Consider the following 19,016-nt stretch of genomic DNA (forward strand, 5'->3'; position numbering starts at 1 on the left):
TAAAGGGGAGGGGGGGTGACCGTCGATGTCACCCCCTCTGGATCCACCCCAATATAAATTTTATGATTTTCAAAAGCAGACATTTTTAATTTTTTCCAACCTTACATGATATTATTTATATTGTCATGAACGTTTTATATGTGATAAAAGAAAATCGTACTTGTCCCATAATTTTTAAAAGAAAATAAATTACGAGGGATTTAATCTAACAATAATAGTGCACATAGAAAGTAGTGAAACAACCGACATGGCATTATTTGTTGAATATCAATCTTGAATTTATATATGATAATATTTCTGTGTGAATCATTGTTAATCGAGTCATAAATATTTTATCATGAGTAAAAAATTGATGAAAAAAAACATTAAATTTGAGTTAGACTTATAATTTTTTTTATTAATTATCAGAATAAATTGGGAAGTCTAATGATTATAATGTATAGATTTTTTTTTTTTTAACATATGTATCGTAACTAAAAGTTAAACTATAAATATTTATATGATAACTTGGCATACATCCGCTGCCTCGTACGCCGGGCAAATGTTTTATCAGTAGAATTCAATAAGTATGATATGTATTTTGCCAGTTACGTGTGAAAAAATAATTTAAAAATAGTTCTCTTATAATTTAGTATTTTTTTTAAAAACAAACATTAACTGACTCTTACTTTTATTTCTCAATTTTTTTTTGAAAATTAAATTTATCAAGTCTTTCTATTACTTTTCTCTAGAGGGAAGGAATTCAAGTGGAAAAAAATTCTCGTAAAAAGAATATATATACAACAATGATACTTTACACAATTTATCATGCGACATCTAACGTGAATAATTTAACATGATATTTATTATTTTTTTTATTTCCCTCTGTATATATGTTTTTTTTTTTTATGTATAAGCATCTCTCTTGTATAAAAGATGGTGTTAGTTTATATAAATCAACACCATCTAAGTATTGATTTTTACAAATCAATACCATCGTTGTTGTTCGTCTTTAAAATCTAGCACCACGTTGGTGTTTGTTTTTAACATGGTGTTAATTTTTAAAGACTAACAACAACGTTGATTTGAAACCAACATCAACAAACATCACGTTGGTGCTGACCTTTAAAGACCAGTGTTAATATTGGTTTAAAACTAGCATCAACAAACACGACATTGATACTGATCTTTAAAGACTAATACTGATACTGGTTTGAAACCAGCACCATGTTACTAGTCTTTAAAGACCAACATCAATTAGTGTTGATTTAGTGCTAGTCTTTAAAGACCAACACTAATGCGAGTGTAGGTCTTGAAAGACTAGCTCCAATGTTGGCGTTCGTCTTGCACCAGCATTGGTATTGGTCTTTCAAGACCAGCACCAAAGACTAGTATCAATGTAGTACTAGCTGGTATTGATTTCAAAATAACGTGATGTTGGTCATTAAAGATTAACATCAACATAATGTTGGCTAATATGGATTTTAAACTAGCGTTGGTGCTAGTTTTTAAAGACCAACACCAACAGTGGTGTTGATTTGTAAAAACCTATATTAAGATGTTGCATATAAATCAGCACCACCTTACATGCTGTTGAGATAATTGCATGTATGAAAGAGAAAAAAATGTTGTATACAGATAAAAGAGAGAATTAAAAAAATAATAAAAGGCATGTTAGATTTGTTAGTATTAGCTCTAAGAGTCAATTATGAGATGATTAGGCTTATTGAGTTATTAGGTTAATAGTTAATCCAATATAATAATCTAACCTATTAAGAGAAAAATAAAGAGACGTCTAATCCAAATTAGACTCAATTGGATCCAATTATTGGATTGAGTCTATTTTGAATAGATTCATGGAGTCAATTTGAATTAATGATCATGGAGTCAATTAGGATTGATAAGGTTCAATGAGTTAAACTCATTGAGTGAACTTGATTCACCAAGGAAGGGGAAAGATCTTTTACATGATTTGATCATATAAAAGAAGAAGATTAAAGGATTTTCATGGAAGATGAAAAGCCTCTTCATGAAAGATGGTAATTCATGGAGGAAGATGAAAGATCAATGAACTTTTGGTATTCCATGAGAGTACAAAAGCTAATTTTCAGCCATTAAAAAGATGATGTTCATTTGGTCTTCCTCTCCTCCCCTCCTCTTCTTCCTCTTGGCCGATCCTTCCTCATGGCCGAACCATTTTTCTTACTAGCACAAGAAGATGGTTTTTCTCTGAAGTTGTGCTCATGCGACGAACGGAATGTGTTCGTGTGGATACCGTAGAACTGGCCACTTGATTGCGCTGAGATCTGCACCCAAAGAAAGGTTACTATCGGGAGTGCGAAGGGCACGTAACAAAGGTATAAATCTAGTATATGTGTTTTACTCCTTCGCATGGATCTTCTGGGTGAACTAGATGTTTTCCGCTACCCTTTTCAGAGTGTTTAGCGGCCTAGTTATATATATATATTGAAATATTATGGCCACGAGTAGGGATGATAATGGGGTGAGTTTAAATCATGTCTCGTATTAAACTCATCCTGTTTGGGACGAGTTTAAACCCGGTCAAATGGGATATGGGGCAGGTTTAAACTCGTTGATCGGGTTTAGAAATGGGTTCGGGACGGGTTACAAGTTTTAATCAACCCACTCCGTATAAAGCATGTTGGCGGGTCCAACCCGCCCCGAACTCATAGAGTTTTGAGCGGGTTCGGGGTGGGGCGGGGCAGGTTAAAAAAGTAGGCAGGGCGGGTTTGGATTAGGATTCATTTTTTTTAACGGGGCACATTCTAAGATTGGCCAAACCCGACCCAAATTTGTCCTATTGTCATCCCTAGCTGCGAGTAAGGACAAAGCCATGTATATGTTTACTTAGGCCATAGTGGGGGCGCAATAAAGTTATTTTAATTTTAATTATTCGCCACATTTTGAATTCTCAAATTAATAGAAAAGAGGTAGAGGTGATTTTTAACCTAGCCAAATTATAATTCCTACGACAATTTACCAAAAGAAGTATCTAAGTTTTTAAATTTATTAAAATGCGCATGTTACTTTGTTATTTATCAAAGGATGTATTTTTTTTACAGTATTTTTCCAATTCTATCTTCCTGATTACTTTTCTTTTGATTTTCTCTATCATTTCTCTCTCTTCTCTTTCCTCCTATGTATGTAACGTTTCTTCTCTTTGCTCTCCTCTTTTTCCTCTTTTGCACGTAGATTCTTCCAAAAACATTTTAACACCTCTGAGAAGTCGAAATAAACAATAGATAACATATTTGAACTCCTTGCAACCCCAGAAATTCATAAAAACTAAAATGGGTGCAATCGCGCTCTCTAGGTCCACAAGTGAGTTTTGGTCGAAATCCACTGATAGACCTATAGAGCTCTGATTATATCCATTTCAGTTCCTATGGATTTCTATGATTGTAAGGAGTTCAAATATGTTATTCATTGTTTATTTCGACTTCTCAGAGGTGTTAAAAAGTAATAAAAAGAATCACCAAAATTCTCCACATTGGGTCTAATATGAAATGATATAAGGCCCACATTGGGCCTAATATGATTCAATATCAAGCCCAACGTGGAGAATTTTGGTAATTTTTCCTTATTATATTTTAACACATCTAAGAAGTCAAAATAAACAATGGATAGCATATTTGAACTTCATACAAGCTTAGAATTCCACAGGACTGAAATAAATGTAATCAGAGCTCTTTAAGTCCATCAATGGATTTTGACCAAAACCCACTGATAGACCTAGTGAGCTCCGATTGTACCCATTTAAGTTCCTGTGGATTTTTGGGGATGCAAGGAGTTTAAATATACTATCCATTATTTATTTCTACTTCTCAAAGGCGTTAAAATGTAATAATAAATAATTACTAAAATTCTCCATATTGAGCCTGATATAGAATCATATCAGGCCTAATGTGCGCCTGATATAATTCTATATCAGGCCCAATATGGAGAATTTTAGCGATTATTTCTTATTACATTTTAACACCCCTGAGTAGTCGAAATAAATAATGGATAACATATTTAAACTCCTTACAACCCCAGAAATCCACAGGTGTTACGTCCCAGAGGAGTCCCTGGTAGAAAAAAATCCTGCAGCATTTATCCTATACCGGTGACAATCTGAATCCATAAATACACAACCCTCAGGGCCTCTCAATCCTCGGCCAACACGGCCGGAACATAAGCAATAATTTAAATAAACATTCCACACTATATATATATATATATATATATATATATATATCAAATCTACTCCACTATAATGAGGAAAACACAACCCATAACGGAAAATCATCGCAGCGGGAAACATGGGCAGCATACCAAAATCTCGATATAAGATCCACGAGTGCTAGAAAAATACATCACAAGTATGTATATCACATAACAAGAAACAAAAGACCAAAAATAGAAAACTACCACGACACGGAGTTGGGACTAGTAACTGGAACATTCTGACGGCTTCAACCTGAAATAGGAATAAATCAATGGAGTGAGTTCAAGAATTCAGCGGGCATCGAGTAGACATGCATAGTAAGATATAACTATCAGTAATAATCATATAGTACAGTCTCCTGAACAATAACAGGTAATGCAAAACTGAACAACAGAAGAAACTATACTCATCAGGACCTCCTATCTGGATACAAGGGTCGTCAGACCAAACACCTTATGTCTTCTGTATGCATGTTAATCATATGCAACCATCAAAATGCAGCATCCAAAATGCAGCAATCACAAGAAATAAATACAATTCATGCATATGATGCAAATGACATGGTCACCCCTGATGCCAGTCGGCCACCTCACACATGATAGTGAGGTCGAGTGGATAGAGCTATGACAACTGTACACTCTGTTAATGCTACTTCTGAGTGACCGAGTGGACAGGATGTTGTCGGAGTACACCTATTCTCCTACCCCAAACATAGTGGGAGAGCCTAAGCTCTCATCTCCCTATGTCTTAGTAAAGATGAGGGATCCCTGCCCACTACCACACTGCAGTCACACTATCCATGAGTGGACCAGTGGAGCCTTGACAGAGCAAACTGTAAATACTCTGTCTGATGTACCACTAACCCATGAGTAGTTGTGTGTGCAAATTAGGTAACTGGTGATGTGTTCAACTATAAAGGAGATGACAATCGCTCAACATGCAATCATGTAAAATGGTGCATGACACTAAAGTATGTAACTCCTGAAAATATCAACCTTCATATAATATGTACCAAAAGAAAAACTGAGTCCATAACAAGGATCTATATATACATGTCAGGTAATAAATCTAGGTACACATGCCAAATAATAAAACTAGGTACACATGCCAAGTATATCTAGTAGCTAGGCTTGTGCACAGTAATGCATTATATGTCACTACTTCTATGAACATAAGTACACATGGCAAGAATCAAGAGGCATAAACATAAATGCATAATCGATAACAATATGAGCATACTACAGGTATCAAGTAGTGACATACCAAGCAGATATAAAATTAACTATTACTACTAGCTAATACCTATTACACATATCATAATGACAATATCAAAAGAGATAAGTCAAAGGTACCCGCCTCAAATATAGCGCGTGCCAAAAATAATCCCACGTCAAGCGGCTTGTTAAATCAGGGTTTTATAACAACATGTATAATTTAGCTACTCCCACGTGTATTAAATAGCTAAACCAAATTCCTATTTAACAGGAACCCTAATTCATTCATTAACCTTAGTTAATTAACAAATTGGATCTAGTCCAAACCTCAGTTCAAATCTAACAGTTAATTTCAATTGTTTCGAAACTACATGGATTAATTATCCCTAACTGTACCAATACAAACTCAGATTAAGCTAAAACAAAAATCAAATTCTCAACAACTTACCCTACTACAAGACCTTCCCTGTTCACTCATGACCAGGGAGAGCGACTGTTGGGAATGCTAGCCGGAGGTACTTGCTGTTGGAGAAATGGTGGCCTGGATTGTGGATCCCTCTCGAACAGTGATGCCCGGATCTACAGTGGAGTTGCTGATCTCCAACACAAACGCCCAAATCAACAGTAAGTATAAACAACACCCTCACATCGAGCTAGGATTAGTCGTTTACCTCTCGTGTAACAACAAGAAGGCCCCATGTAAGGCACTTCTCGATCGACGATCCACTGGAGGAAGGTTGGCGTCGGCTGTTGGCGCGAGGAGGCGTAACGATGTCAGCACAGTCAAAGATCTAGGGTAGGGACGCTAGAGAAAGGCTCGACATTGGTTGGCTAGCTCTTGTAATACCCGGAGGTGAGAGGGGATCGGGTTGTCGGCGCTAGGGCAGAGAGAAGGCGGTTGACACTATTTGGAGAGGAGGAAGGAGACGACGAAAGGGAGAGGACTCAAGGCTTTCCGTGGTCGATGGGTTTTGTACGCGTGGGAGAAGAGGAACCGAAGTGAGGCGTTGCGTCGGGTTGGGGGAGGCGAAGAGATCGGGGAAGAGGTAATCGCGGAGGAAGAAAGGCTGCGACTTCTAGCCGGCGGTGGATCGAGCTTCGACAAGCGGAGGATTGGGTGGAGAGGGGCGCGAGGAAGAGAAGAGAAGGTCAGCGGAGAGGAGGGTCGGCGGTGAGGAGGAAAAGTAGAGCGATTCAGGAGAAGAATGATTATGTTTTTTTTAATATATAAATATATAACTTAGGTTTAATTAATTAAAACCTAAGTCAATTCCTCAATCAACTCCCACTTAATGGATATTCCGAACAGACCTTTCTCAAGTCTATAAATTCATTTCCTTAAACTCGTCATGCGAGCTCTGAAAAATTTTTAGAAAATTTCTGAAATTTTCTAAAAATTCCATTAAGGTTATTCGTTTATTAAACCTTATTATTTAATTATTATTTTTTTACAGTATTTTACAACAGGAATTGAAATGAGTGCAATCAGAGTTCTCTAGGTCCATCAATGGGATTCGATCAAAATCCATTGATGGACCTAGAGAGTTCCGATTGTATTCATTTTAGTTCCTGTGGATTTTTGAGGTTGTAAAGAGTTCAAATATATTATTCATTATCTATTTTGATTTTTTATAGGTGTTAAAATATTTTTAGAAAAAATGATGTGTAAAAAACAGAAAAAAAATAGAGGAAAAATAAAAATATTGCATGCATATAAGAAAAAAAATAGAGAAAGATGACAAAGAAAATAAAAAAATTAATAATCAGGGATAGACTGAGGAAAATATATAAGCAGATACATCTTTAATAGATGCATCTTTAACAAATAATAAGTCATCGATTCTGCGGGTCATCTGAGTTGGTATGTGACGAGTGTTGCCATAATAAGATCGTAGGGTCGATCATCGGGGCAGCTGGGAAATAAATCTCCTATCCCCATATTATATCTTGTTCGTCACATGCTTACTTGGATGCTGCAATTTATCTTCCTCGTGATAACCTTGGATCGGATACGTCGGGGTACTGAGGACGAGCGTTTCATCTTTTGTCACAATCTTTAACAAATAATAATTAAGATACGCTTTTGATAAATTTAAAAATCTGATTACATCTTTTAATAAATTACCGTAATTCCTGATACCGTTATTATCTGCCAGCGAAGATGCTGGTGACTTCACGGCCATGAGCGATATGCCTATATAGTTCAAATAAATAAATAAATAAATAATTAACAAAAAAATTTATAGTTAAAAATAACTGTATATATATAAAAAGATAAGAAATAAAGTAATTATCACAACCGTGATAATTTGTAAGACAATTAGAATAATAATTAAGTCTAAATTTATAGATAATTCGAAATATTATATACCAAATATAGTAGATGATATTATTAAATCGTGTATTTAAATTTAGTCATTTGTTAAATTATGGATATTTGGTAATATTTAATTCCTTATTTGATTGAAAGATAAAAATTAAAATGGCAATAATTTCCATATTTGATAAGGTATTTTGATGGTCTTAGAATTTTTAAGGCTGTGTACTGAAAATAAATAAACTTAAGAGGGTGACGTCGAAAGTTTTGGAGCCTATTTAAGTGTCTGCCACGATGAAGGCAACGTTCGTTTCCTACTTCAACTGAAATTCGGAGTTTATCTGTGCCGAAGCTTCTTCCGTCTTCTCTTTGTCGTCTCATCGCCGGTGCCCTCGCTCGCCGACAATGTTCTTCAAGATTTGCTGTCCATGCCGCGAAGACTCGCAGATCTCCTCATCCATCATCTCCTCCTCCTCCGCGAAGCTCAAGGAGGTACGTCTTGCTCGAAGTCTTTATTTCTTTGGTCATGTTAGGTCGCATCTGTTGTTGTCTGCTAGGGTTTACGTGTACCTAATTTGGCGGTCATTCCGGTGTGATTAGTTCGATATGGATGTTGGCATCAATATCATGGTAGTTCTAAAAAAGAAGAAATTTGGCGATGGGGGAAAATAATTCTTCTTCTTCTTTTTTTATCCCTTTTCTCACTGCTGCCGAAGTGTGATTTCTCTCGGAAGGATTAATTGGATTACCGGTCGAATTTATTTATTTTTTTAGATGTGGAAAATCAAGAATAGGTTTTGGACTTCGCATTCGTAATATTAGAGATAACAATATTGAGCTAGCTTTAATGTAACAGCGTAAGGAAAGATTTTGATAGCCCTAGTACATTAGGGATTCTTCTACTTACCACCGACGGTTTTTTTTTCTTCAATCTCAAACCCTGTAGAGATTCTACATTAACTTAGGTATGCGGTATCGTTTGTCATGGAGATGGCTCTATCCCACTTAACCGGAATTTTGTTCACTTTGTCTCTGTTTGAAATCCCCTTTCCATTACAAGTCCTTGTACAAAGGAGAGGAGAAGAGATCATTCCTTTGCTTCTTTTCTATTTCGTTTTATGAAGTCGTTTCTTATTCCTCACCATGGCTAGTGGCTTTAAAGAAAAACAATTGTCAATGGTTATTGCATGCCTAGATGACAAATATTAAGGATTTCATGAGATGCGGATAGCGATCATTAAAAATATCTAAATCACTTACCTAAACTTTGGGGTTTCTAATAAATATGATCAAAATCATGAACTATAATAATGGAAGCACCTCTTATCATGGAAATATCCATATGCATTCCAAGTAACTCTAATGTTGTGTTTAATTGGAAGGGTGAAAATAGATGAGAAATGTAAAGTTATGTAAAGAGAAAAGGAAATAGAATAAGTTGTACTTTATATCCACTATATTTCATTTATCTTGCTTAGTTAGACAGAATTAGAAGGTGAGAAATATTTCTTATTTGCGTTTCTGGAATGTGTAAATTTTATTTCCATCCAATTTTGCTCAATTTGGGTGGAAATCAAATAGAGGAAATAGGTGGAATTGGATTCCTTTCCCTTCTCTATTTGCATTTCTTTTCTTTTCTCTCTTGTTTCTTTCCAAGTAAACAAAACATAAAGTTTTGGTCATTTTTGAAATTTAAGTCCTTATGTTTCTCAGTCGATCAGAAATTAAATCATTTACAACTATATGTAAACTATAAACCTGATTCATGCCTAGAAATAAATCTTTGGACTTGTAAGAGATGGGGTTTTCTGGATGTGATGCATAAGATCGAAAGCTTGAGTGGGATTAGAGCCAGGAAGGAAAAAGGATGCCAATTGCTTTAACTTTGATTTTTTGCCATCTATCGGTTGTTTCTATGACCACTTGCTGGTCGCTGGATCAATTGTTGCATCACAGATCATATTACTATCTTCTAAATCTCCGAGTGGTTGATAACTTGAATCATATACTTTCAATTTGTGGCATCATTACAATTACATTACACTATCTTTTAGATATTTTTTGCTGCTCAACTATTTCCAAGTACAAACATGTCTATATATATTAACCATGCCCAAAAATACCAATATGACTAACCCATGGGTGGCTTCCCTCTATTTCAGACTCGGGAAATGCTTCAGGAGAGGGAACATGTTCTGCAACAGAACATATCACTTGAGCGTGATAGAGCAAAACAATTTATCAGGGAAAAGAATAGACAAGGTTGGTTATCAATTTTCTTGATTGTGTTAGAGAATAAAGTATTTCTTTTGCAATTTCATTCTGATACAAAAGCAGTAGTGTAATCTTAGCACATCATCATTTCGAAGTGACTTTGCAAATCTCTTGAGATCTCAATGTCTAAGTCTATGTTGCAAATACTACACGATCATGATAATTTTGGATAGACTACAATCCCTCATTCTGTTTTTTTTTTCATGAAAATAAAACATATCTGTGAAATTGCATGTGCATCTGGTTAGTTATCAATTTTCTTGATTGTGTTAGAGAATAAAGTATTTCTTTTGCAATTTCATTCTGATACAAAAGCAGTATTGTAATCTTAGCACATCATCATTTCGAAGTGACTTTGCAAATCTCTTGAGATCTCAATGTCTAAGTCTATGTTGCAAATACTACACGATCATGATAATTTTGGATAGACTACAATCCCTCATTCTGTTTTATTTTTCATGAAAATAAAACATATCTGTGAAATTGCATGTCTGCAATGTGACATTAATTCGACATCTGGTTAGTTTTTGCTGCTCAGATCTGCTTCAGGATCACTTGTAAATTCCTATTTTAGTATGTAAAAGGATAATATTTAGGGAAGGAATTATTATTACAGAAGTTGCTCTTATTATTTCTTCAGAATCATCAAACATTCAGCTGTTGTGAAGCATGATGCTTAACTCTGAGTTTCCTTATTTTTAGTTCCTATTAAATGATTGCATTAGTCGCATTTTGCAATGGGAAAAAAAAGTGAATGAATGATGTAATCTTCTTTTTTCCCCAAACAGCTGCAAAGAACTGCTTGAAGAGGAGAAGGTTTATCGAAAGTCAAACGAAGCAGCTTAAGGTTTTCCAATCGGTCATTCGCAATCAGGTAGAGGAATGCATTAGTCTTCTGATTTCAAGTTGTTGCTGTGAAAATTTCAAGATTTTTAATCGCAATTTTTGTTCTATCTTGTTCTTGTAGGAGCAAAAGATAGCAAGATTGGCTGAGGTAGCAAAGCTCAAGAGACAACAAACACTCATCTGAAGAGCAGCTGTTCATGGAAACGGAGATTGACTTATTGATTCTACTTGTACATAGATATCATAGCTACAACGATTGGTTGATATTTGATCAAATGCTCTCTACCTTCCACGTGTTGGCTTTGCCAACTTGTTCTAAACTAAACACCCTGTAAAGTGTGTTAATGTGTGTGTATAACTTGTAGAATTACATAATTCTTAATCAAGTTGATATAGCTATGTTTGTTGTCGTTGCTGCTGCGAGAATTGGCAAAGCAGGTTTATATGGGCTAAAACAGATCACAGGAGTTAAAATAGATTATCTTTAGTAAATATAGTAAAGTAACTATATTTACTTTACTATAATGTTTGATAAGTTTTTTTGGGGTACTTTTTTTTTTTTAAAAAAGCAAACTTTAATTAATTTTAAAAAGAAAATGTTCTTAAAATAGCAAATAATTCATTGAAATTATATCAAAATTTCAAATTAATCAAACTGAAATTATCTCTGAAACTGATTCAAACACACCGCACAACAGAGCTTAATCATCAGTTAAATCACAGTTAGAAGCCAAAGTGAGAAAGGAAGAAGAGGGAGGTCCGTCCGCCTCGCCGGAGACTATATACATTGATTCTCAGCGATCCATATCCCGATCGTCGTCGGCGGCGGCCTTCCGCTGCAGCACCTCCCACATCACTTGAACGTCTCTGTACTCGCACTCACTCACCTCCTTCCGCAGCTTCCCGACCCCTGCAGAAGCAATGCATCATCGACTCAGCTAATCGATGTATCTGTTTATCTATCTATGACGTCGGCTAACTACCTGTGCTCCGGTCGGCGAGCCGAGGTCGCCGGAGGAGGAGCAGCACCACCCTCTCCAACCAGCGGCATTCCATCACCATCAAGCGATCAGCTAGCGCTCTGTTTCAGTCGGTTGCGTTGTTGAGGAGCGAGAGACGGGAGGCGATTCGTCTTATGCTGCTGGCGAGGCGGTAGCTGGGAGTGAAGGGGCGGGTCAAATCAAAAGGACAGGAAGCAGTCGTCCCGACGCGTGGGCGCCGGGCATTTGGCCGTACTCGTCGGTGCGAGGAGGAGGAGTAGGGAAACGCCGCCGCGTAGCAAGGAATCAGACGCGCGCGCGCTTTTGGATGGCGAGTCGGCGTCGTCGCAAGCTGGCACTCCTGTTGCGAGTCCACGCGAGGAAACATCGCAGAGGTTTCCAAAAACTATCACCATGAATTGAAAATTTCATGAAAAAAAAAATAATAATACCTTTTATAAAAAAATCTGAAGGTGGATAGGTAATCTTCTCCCTAGCTGTCCCTCGTCACATCTTCTATCTACCCTCGATCACCGTATCCGTTTCATCCAACACCCCAGGCGAATCCTCAGACGCTAATAATTCCAACTGCAACCTGAATTAGAAAGAAAACAAACAAGATCTTCATGCAGATTCAATTTCATTGTCATTTGATATCATAGGTAGAACAATTAATGACGAGAAAAATATATGATGATCTGATTAATGGTCTCACTTTTCTGGGACGTTGCTGCTTCTGCCTCCCATGATGAATTCTTTAGCAGCCTTCCGAGAGAATATGAAGGCCTTGAGCTGTTGGCTAGGGAAGGAATCACTGAGCCAGATCTTCATGAATCCTTCTCGGATACTGACACAGGGAACGTGGCTAATGAACTGCCAGTCCTCGCCCTCGCTCGCCTTGATTCTCCCGTAGAAATCCCGCGACATGTCGTTGAATGCTAGTTCCTGCAGGGTGGCGATATGCTGCAGCCCTTCCGGCACCTTTCTCACCTTCACCATGCTGATCACCGTCAAGCTCGTGAGGCTGCGCATGGCCGAAGCCTCGATCCTCCATTCCTCCACTTTGAGGCCGTACATTTGCAGATGCTGCAAGCGAGGGAAGCCTCCGGCGGAGCATGTCATCACTTTGTAGTCCGGCGCCACGAGACGGTGCCCTACTTCTGGGGCTAAGATCTGAAGGTCCACGAGGTGGCGCAGCTTCTCGAGCTCCTCCATTGGATCTTGCAGGAACTCAAACCTGTTGAGCACGAGCTTGGTTAAGTTTGGGGGAAACGCCCCCCAAGCGCGGCGCGCGATCGCTAGGAAGTATCGGCCGTGCAGCTTGAGCGAGCGGAGCTCGTGATGGTCGGAAAGTGATCTCAAAACGTGAGTTAAGATTTCTCCGTCGTGATCGGAGAAACAGAGGTTTAGAGAGGCGAGATGGCGTAATTTTCTCAGAAATCTTGTCAGTGCCTTGCGATGGGCCTGCTGAATGCCTGTAATTCCCAGCTTGCGGAAGCTGGAGATTTCGTTCTCGGTTCTCTCGATCCATCCTCCGGCGATGTCGACCCATTCTACGACTCGCAAGCTCTGAGAATTCCCCAACTTTGAGATTTTAACTGGCTGTTCCACGGAGCCGACGTACACCTTCTTCAGCGTCGCGATCCTCCATAATCTACTCGGCAGCTGGATGATTCTGCTTAGTCGCGCGTCGAGGACTTCCAGATACGGCAGGTCGCCGATGGAAGGCGGGAGCTCCACCAGCCTAGTTTTCAATCCCAAATACCTCAAGTGAACCATGCTCTTGATGTCCTCGGGAAGTTTCATGATTCCTGAGCTTCCCTCGAGGTAAAGCACTCTGAGCGTGCGAAGGCTGGTGAACGAGAGCTGTTTGGAATTCCCCAAGTTCTTGCAGTTGAACGCCAGCAGAGCGCGCAGCTTGGGGGAGGGGACGTACGGTCCTCCGCCGCCGTTCAGGCCATCCGGGAGAGCTGTGCGACGGCACGCCGTCGTCGCATCTAGCGCGGCGGCGTTCTTTTCTTTGCCGCCGACGACGTGGAGAAAGCCTTCCATTCTCGCCTTGGATATGCACCATTCTCGCAGCAGGTCGTGGATTCTTATCGACTTCGCCGGCCCATGGCCGGCGATCCTCTTCACCACCTGCACCATGCACCGCTGCGAGAGCTCATCGATGTAATCCTTCGCCGTTTTCTCCACTGCTTCTTTGGGCCTCGGCCTTATGAACCCTTCTGCATTCCACAGCTCGATCAGCCTAGACACGAAGATCTCCGAGCCTTCCGGGAAGGAAGAAATGTACAGGAAGCATGACCTAAAGCTGTCGTCGGGCAAGTCATCGTAGCTGAGCGCCAAGATATCGAAACACTTGTTCCCATCCTCCATGAATTCCCAATCCAAGCTCTCGAACACTCGGTTCCAGGTTGCAGGGAAAGGACCCTTTTTGAAGAGAAGCGACCCGAGCACCACCAGAGCAAGAGGTAAGCCATGGCAATTCTTCGCTAGCTTTCGGCCTACCTCTTCTAGGTCTCCTGGACACCTCCTTTCATGGCCTCTGCGTGACGGAAAAGCCTTCTTCTGCAACAGCTCCCAGCTCTCGTCGTCATCCAGAAACCGAGGCATGTGGGGGGCGAACGAGGGATCCGCTGACCTCGCCACGTCCAAACTGCGAGTGGTGAGCAAGACTCTGCTTCCATTCTTGTGATCAGGGAAAAGCCGTTTCAGGTCTTCGCATGTGCTGCTCAGCCAGACATCGTCCAACACGATCAAGCATCTCCGTTCTTGGAACCGCTGATCGAGCTTCCTCTCGAGCTCCTCCCGCCTCATCCTCAGCAATTCCTCCCCGGTGAGGCCCATGACTTTTTCGATGATGCAGTTCAGGAACTCGGCTCCTCTGTAGTTTTTGGAGACGCTGACCCAGCACAGCACGTCGAACTGCCTTCGGACTCGAGGATCACGGTAGACCTTCTTGGCGAGGGTAGTCTTGCCGAGGCCGCCCATGCCCACTACAGAAACGAAGCTTCGCCATTGATTCTGCTGATCGATCAAGTGCCGCACCAGTAGCTCCTTGTCTTCCTCAAAGCCAACGAGGTGAACTTCATCCTCGAAATCAGGGGACGCGAGTAGTGGCGTGGGAAGGTTGACATCCACACGATCAGGATCGCGGCTACCACCAAAATTGGAAACGCCAAAGATTTCTCTGCTCCTAGAAATGTCAACGATCTTTTCCTTAATCCGATCGATACCGCAAAGAAGATGGTGCCGGGAATAATAGTCAAAGGGGGCAGTGGCATATCTTGACGCTAACCCAACGAAGGTTCGTTTTCTCCTCCGGTGATTCTTCCTCTTGGACGCAGCTCCGATGATGTCGATGAGGTCTTCGATCTCGTAGGCCACGTCTCGGATCTCGCGCACCCAATTCTTCACTCTTTCGTCTCCCTTGCTTCCCTTGGGCTCCGCGTCTTTGAGGAAGCATTGGATTCGGTGCAGCTCAATGTTCAGCCACTCCACCGCGTCGCGGAAGCCGCCCAAGTAGTTTGCTTCTTGGTACATGAGCTTGCTGAGCTTATCCACCACCCGGACCACGGCCGATGCGTCCATCTTTTCTCTAAGAGAGGAGAGGAAACGATGCGCCGGCGACTCATTCAGAAGTGGAGGAGCAAGAGCGAATACTCAAAATTGGGAAGAAAAGATACGTACAAGAGCTACCAGAATTCATTCACAGCAAAACAACACTAGCAAGCAGCTCCCGAGGAGAAGAAATTGGAATTAGATCCAACAGATTGTCCGCTCTCCGCACAAACGTTGACTCGGTTAGATATAGAGTGGAATGGCATGTGATTGAATCGAAAGAGTGTAAATCAATCAACTTGCTGATGAATTATGAATTATTTAAAATTTGATTTTATAAAAATTTATTTAATAAGATTGTTTGGATAAATAAATTAAAATTTAATTTTATGAACATAATCCTTGAACTCATGAATTAATTGTTAAATAAAAATTAATTATTTTGATATTAAAATTTTAGATTTTTACATTCTACCTATAAATAAATATATTAAATTTATTTATTAAAATAAAATTATAAATTTTAATAAGAATATTATATTTTTTTTAAATATATAATTTAATTTTTAATAAATATTTAAATTTATAATTTATATTTATTAAACTCGTTTAATCTAAAAAAATTTAAATAAACTCGTGAACCATTAATATATTCATTAAATAAAATTAAAGCTTAGCTTATTATAAACAAGTTAAACTCAAATATTCAAGAGTTCGGCTCAACTAGATTATAACCTTATTATGCAGTGAGAAAGGTAATATATTTTATTTTTGGAAATAAAGATATATTAAAAAAAATTAAAAAATATATAGTGTACTATTTTATTAATAAATAGAAAAGAAAACGTTTTTTTTAATGCGCACTTAAATAAATTGAATGTTTTTTTTAAAAAAAAATCAAATCAATGTCCCTCTCGTAATTTTATTTCTAAATTATCTGTTAATTTAGTATTTAATATTGTTTAATTAAAATTTTTAAACTTGGTCAAAATAATCATACAAACTATTTTAATATAATAGTGTTGAAATATTCTAAATCATAAATTCACAGGATAATTTTTATATAGTATAAATTCAAAATTTACTAATTATGGAATAACTTCTACATTATTTTAACAGTTACTCGATAATTTTTATATTTTATAGTAACTGCATGATAACTTAAGTTGAGCCAACGGATAATTTCATAATAAAATTATGATTGGGATGCCCATTAATCTTTTTTTTTTTGAAAAAAAGAATGTAATTTGTATAATCCGAGATGTTCATTTTTACCCTTTTTTTTATAGTAAATAAAAAAGAAACGTTGTTCTCAATTTCTACCGCTGAAAGCTATTAAAGAGAATAAAACATGACAAAAATTAAATTTGAAAAAAGGGACGATTTTATTTTTCCAAATTATCAAGGGCGTCCCAATTTTCTTTTTAATTAAAACCTTTTGGACTATTAACCGTGTATATTCACTCTCCCACCCTTAGTACTGTCGATTATTTTTTCTTCGTCTAAATTCTCAATCGTTTGGATATGTTTAGCTATAAAATTATAGTTATAATAACTATGAAATAATTAATATTTTATAATTGTTACAATATAAATATAAATATAAATATAAATATAAATAATAGATGAGTAAATTAAATTTGTAATCATTATAAAATTATAATTATTACAATATGAATGATAGATAAACAGGATTAACTCCATATTTATAATATCTATAAAATTAGATTTGTGCTCTCATGGTATAAGATAGATAGTGGACGCATAATATCTTTACCGTAATGTCCAGAGGTCGATTTTCAGGAATTGATAATCTAGTGTTTATCTCGCCATGTGCCTATAGTATGTGTACTTATATTTATCTCCCTCTATATCTGTGGGACCGACACTAGGTGGCCGCTAAGGTAGTGAATCTATCTTTTTTAAAATTAAAATTATATTTGTTATAACGTAAATGTTTTTGAACATGTTAAATATGCTACTACAATGATCCGGTGGTAAGGTGGGGTCCGCCAGGGAGAAGGTCATGACCACGTGGAAGGGCAGGATCAAGGCAGTCAACGTTCCTGGATCATCGTCCGATCGGACGCCTTACTCGTCCGGTCGGATCAAGGAATTGCCGGACCAACATCACTACAGCTCGGCCAGGTACCGAGCTTCCGACGCTCAGAGAAGTCCATCGCCGAAGCGCGTGCCGAGCAGCCGTCCCGCTCGGACTCTCACCAGGTCCCGGATCCTACAACGCAGAGACACGACTCACTCGTTCGATAACAGGGGTCAGATCAGTCGAAGTGGCCGAGCGGTCTTCCCGCTCGGCCCTAGAGACGGCAGCGCCAGGACATCGGCAGTTAGCCGAGCGGCTCTCCCACTCGACCCCCATGACGAGTAGCCATCTGATAGACATGGATCGGCTGAGCGGCTCTCCCGCTCGGACTAGTAACGGATAAAGGGAGCAGCTGGGAATATCTTCCTAGGAACCAGTATCGCCGACAGGCGGCATGACTGGCGGCATAGTCAGACAGAGAATCGTACGGTGGAAGCTTCTACTGTCACATTAGGGATATACTCGGGTTGTTGAGGAATAGCGTCAGACATGTTTTTTTGACATGTCCTTTCAAGGTATGCTTTGGGGAGCGTGCCACCTTGGGAAGTGTGCACGCGTCTCCTAAGAGCCCTATATAAGGACCCCCGGGGCTTCGACGGAGGTATACTTATTCTACTGTAGCTACAGTTATGTTGTCACTTTCGTTTCTTTCCTTTGCTTGCTTGTTGCTTTCGCCAAAGAATTAACTTGAGCGTCGGAGGGCCATCGTCGGGAAACCACTCCCTGGCTCGGCGCTGACGCTTTTGTGCTTACAAGCTAATCTCATCGGAGGTCCACGCACGGTCAGCAGGAGCGCCACATCCCTAACGTCCATCATCTCGACTCTCGGACAGGATCAAATTTGGCGCCGTCTGTGGGAACGCACCTGTATCCGAGTCGAGAGAATGGAAGAAGCTAGACGACTTCACACGGTGACGCTCACTCAAGTGGAGCTCGACGCACTTGTACAATTGCAAGCGGCAAAATTAGTCGAGCAGCAGCAAAAAGCGCTAGCCGATCGACTGGCTCAACAAGCAACATCGGCCTCGGGAGGCCGAGCGACCCATGAAGACCGACCAAAGCAATTGTCCATCTAGGGGCAGAATAAGGGGTCGACCGGCACTCAAGGGAGGCTCCACCTGCGCCTATTCCGTTCCACCGGGCTTTGTTTCAAACGCCCTCCGAGATTGCTTAAGCCAATCAAGGGAGGGACTCTTCCTCATATGAAGCACTTGTGCGGGATGTAAGGAAAGGCCAGGCACCCTGAGCTGATTCGTCACCCGAGCGGATCAACCGCCAATTCTCTGAAGCAATCCTGCAAGATCCGCTGCCAAGGCACTATGCTCCTTTGGCGATCGTAGAATATAACGGGTCGACCGACCCGAACGACCATCTTGGTAAGTTCGATAACGCTGCTACTCTCCATCAGTACACAGAGGGAGCCAAGTGTCGAGTCTTCATAACCACGCTCTCGGCTCGGCACAATGATGATTCAGAAGGTTGCCGGACGGGTCCATCTAAAGCTTCAAGG

General features: G+C 39.4%; 1 protein-coding gene across 1 annotated transcript; it reads right to left on the reverse strand.

Moving 5' to 3' along the window:
• Positions 1-11,486: 11,486 nt before the first annotated feature.
• LOC122001682 (probable disease resistance protein At1g58602) lies at positions 11,487-15,672 on the reverse strand. The gene is made up of 5 exons (XM_042556565.1): positions 15,532-15,672; positions 12,554-15,439; positions 12,291-12,433; positions 11,842-12,199; positions 11,487-11,768 (listed from the first exon to the last, which is right to left on the reverse strand). The coding sequence occupies exons 2-3, from the start codon at positions 15,430-15,432 to the stop codon at positions 12,355-12,357; spliced, it is 2,958 nt and encodes a 985-aa protein (XP_042412499.1). The 5' UTR covers positions 15,433-15,439; positions 15,532-15,672; the 3' UTR covers positions 11,487-11,768; positions 11,842-12,199; positions 12,291-12,354.
• Between the last annotated feature and the right edge of the window lie 3,344 nt (positions 15,673-19,016).

The sequence above is a fragment of the Zingiber officinale genome, chromosome 7A, assembly GCF_018446385.1.
Source record: "Zingiber officinale cultivar Zhangliang chromosome 7A, Zo_v1.1, whole genome shotgun sequence".
In the NCBI taxonomy this organism is placed as follows: domain Eukaryota; kingdom Viridiplantae; phylum Streptophyta; class Magnoliopsida; order Zingiberales; family Zingiberaceae; genus Zingiber; species Zingiber officinale.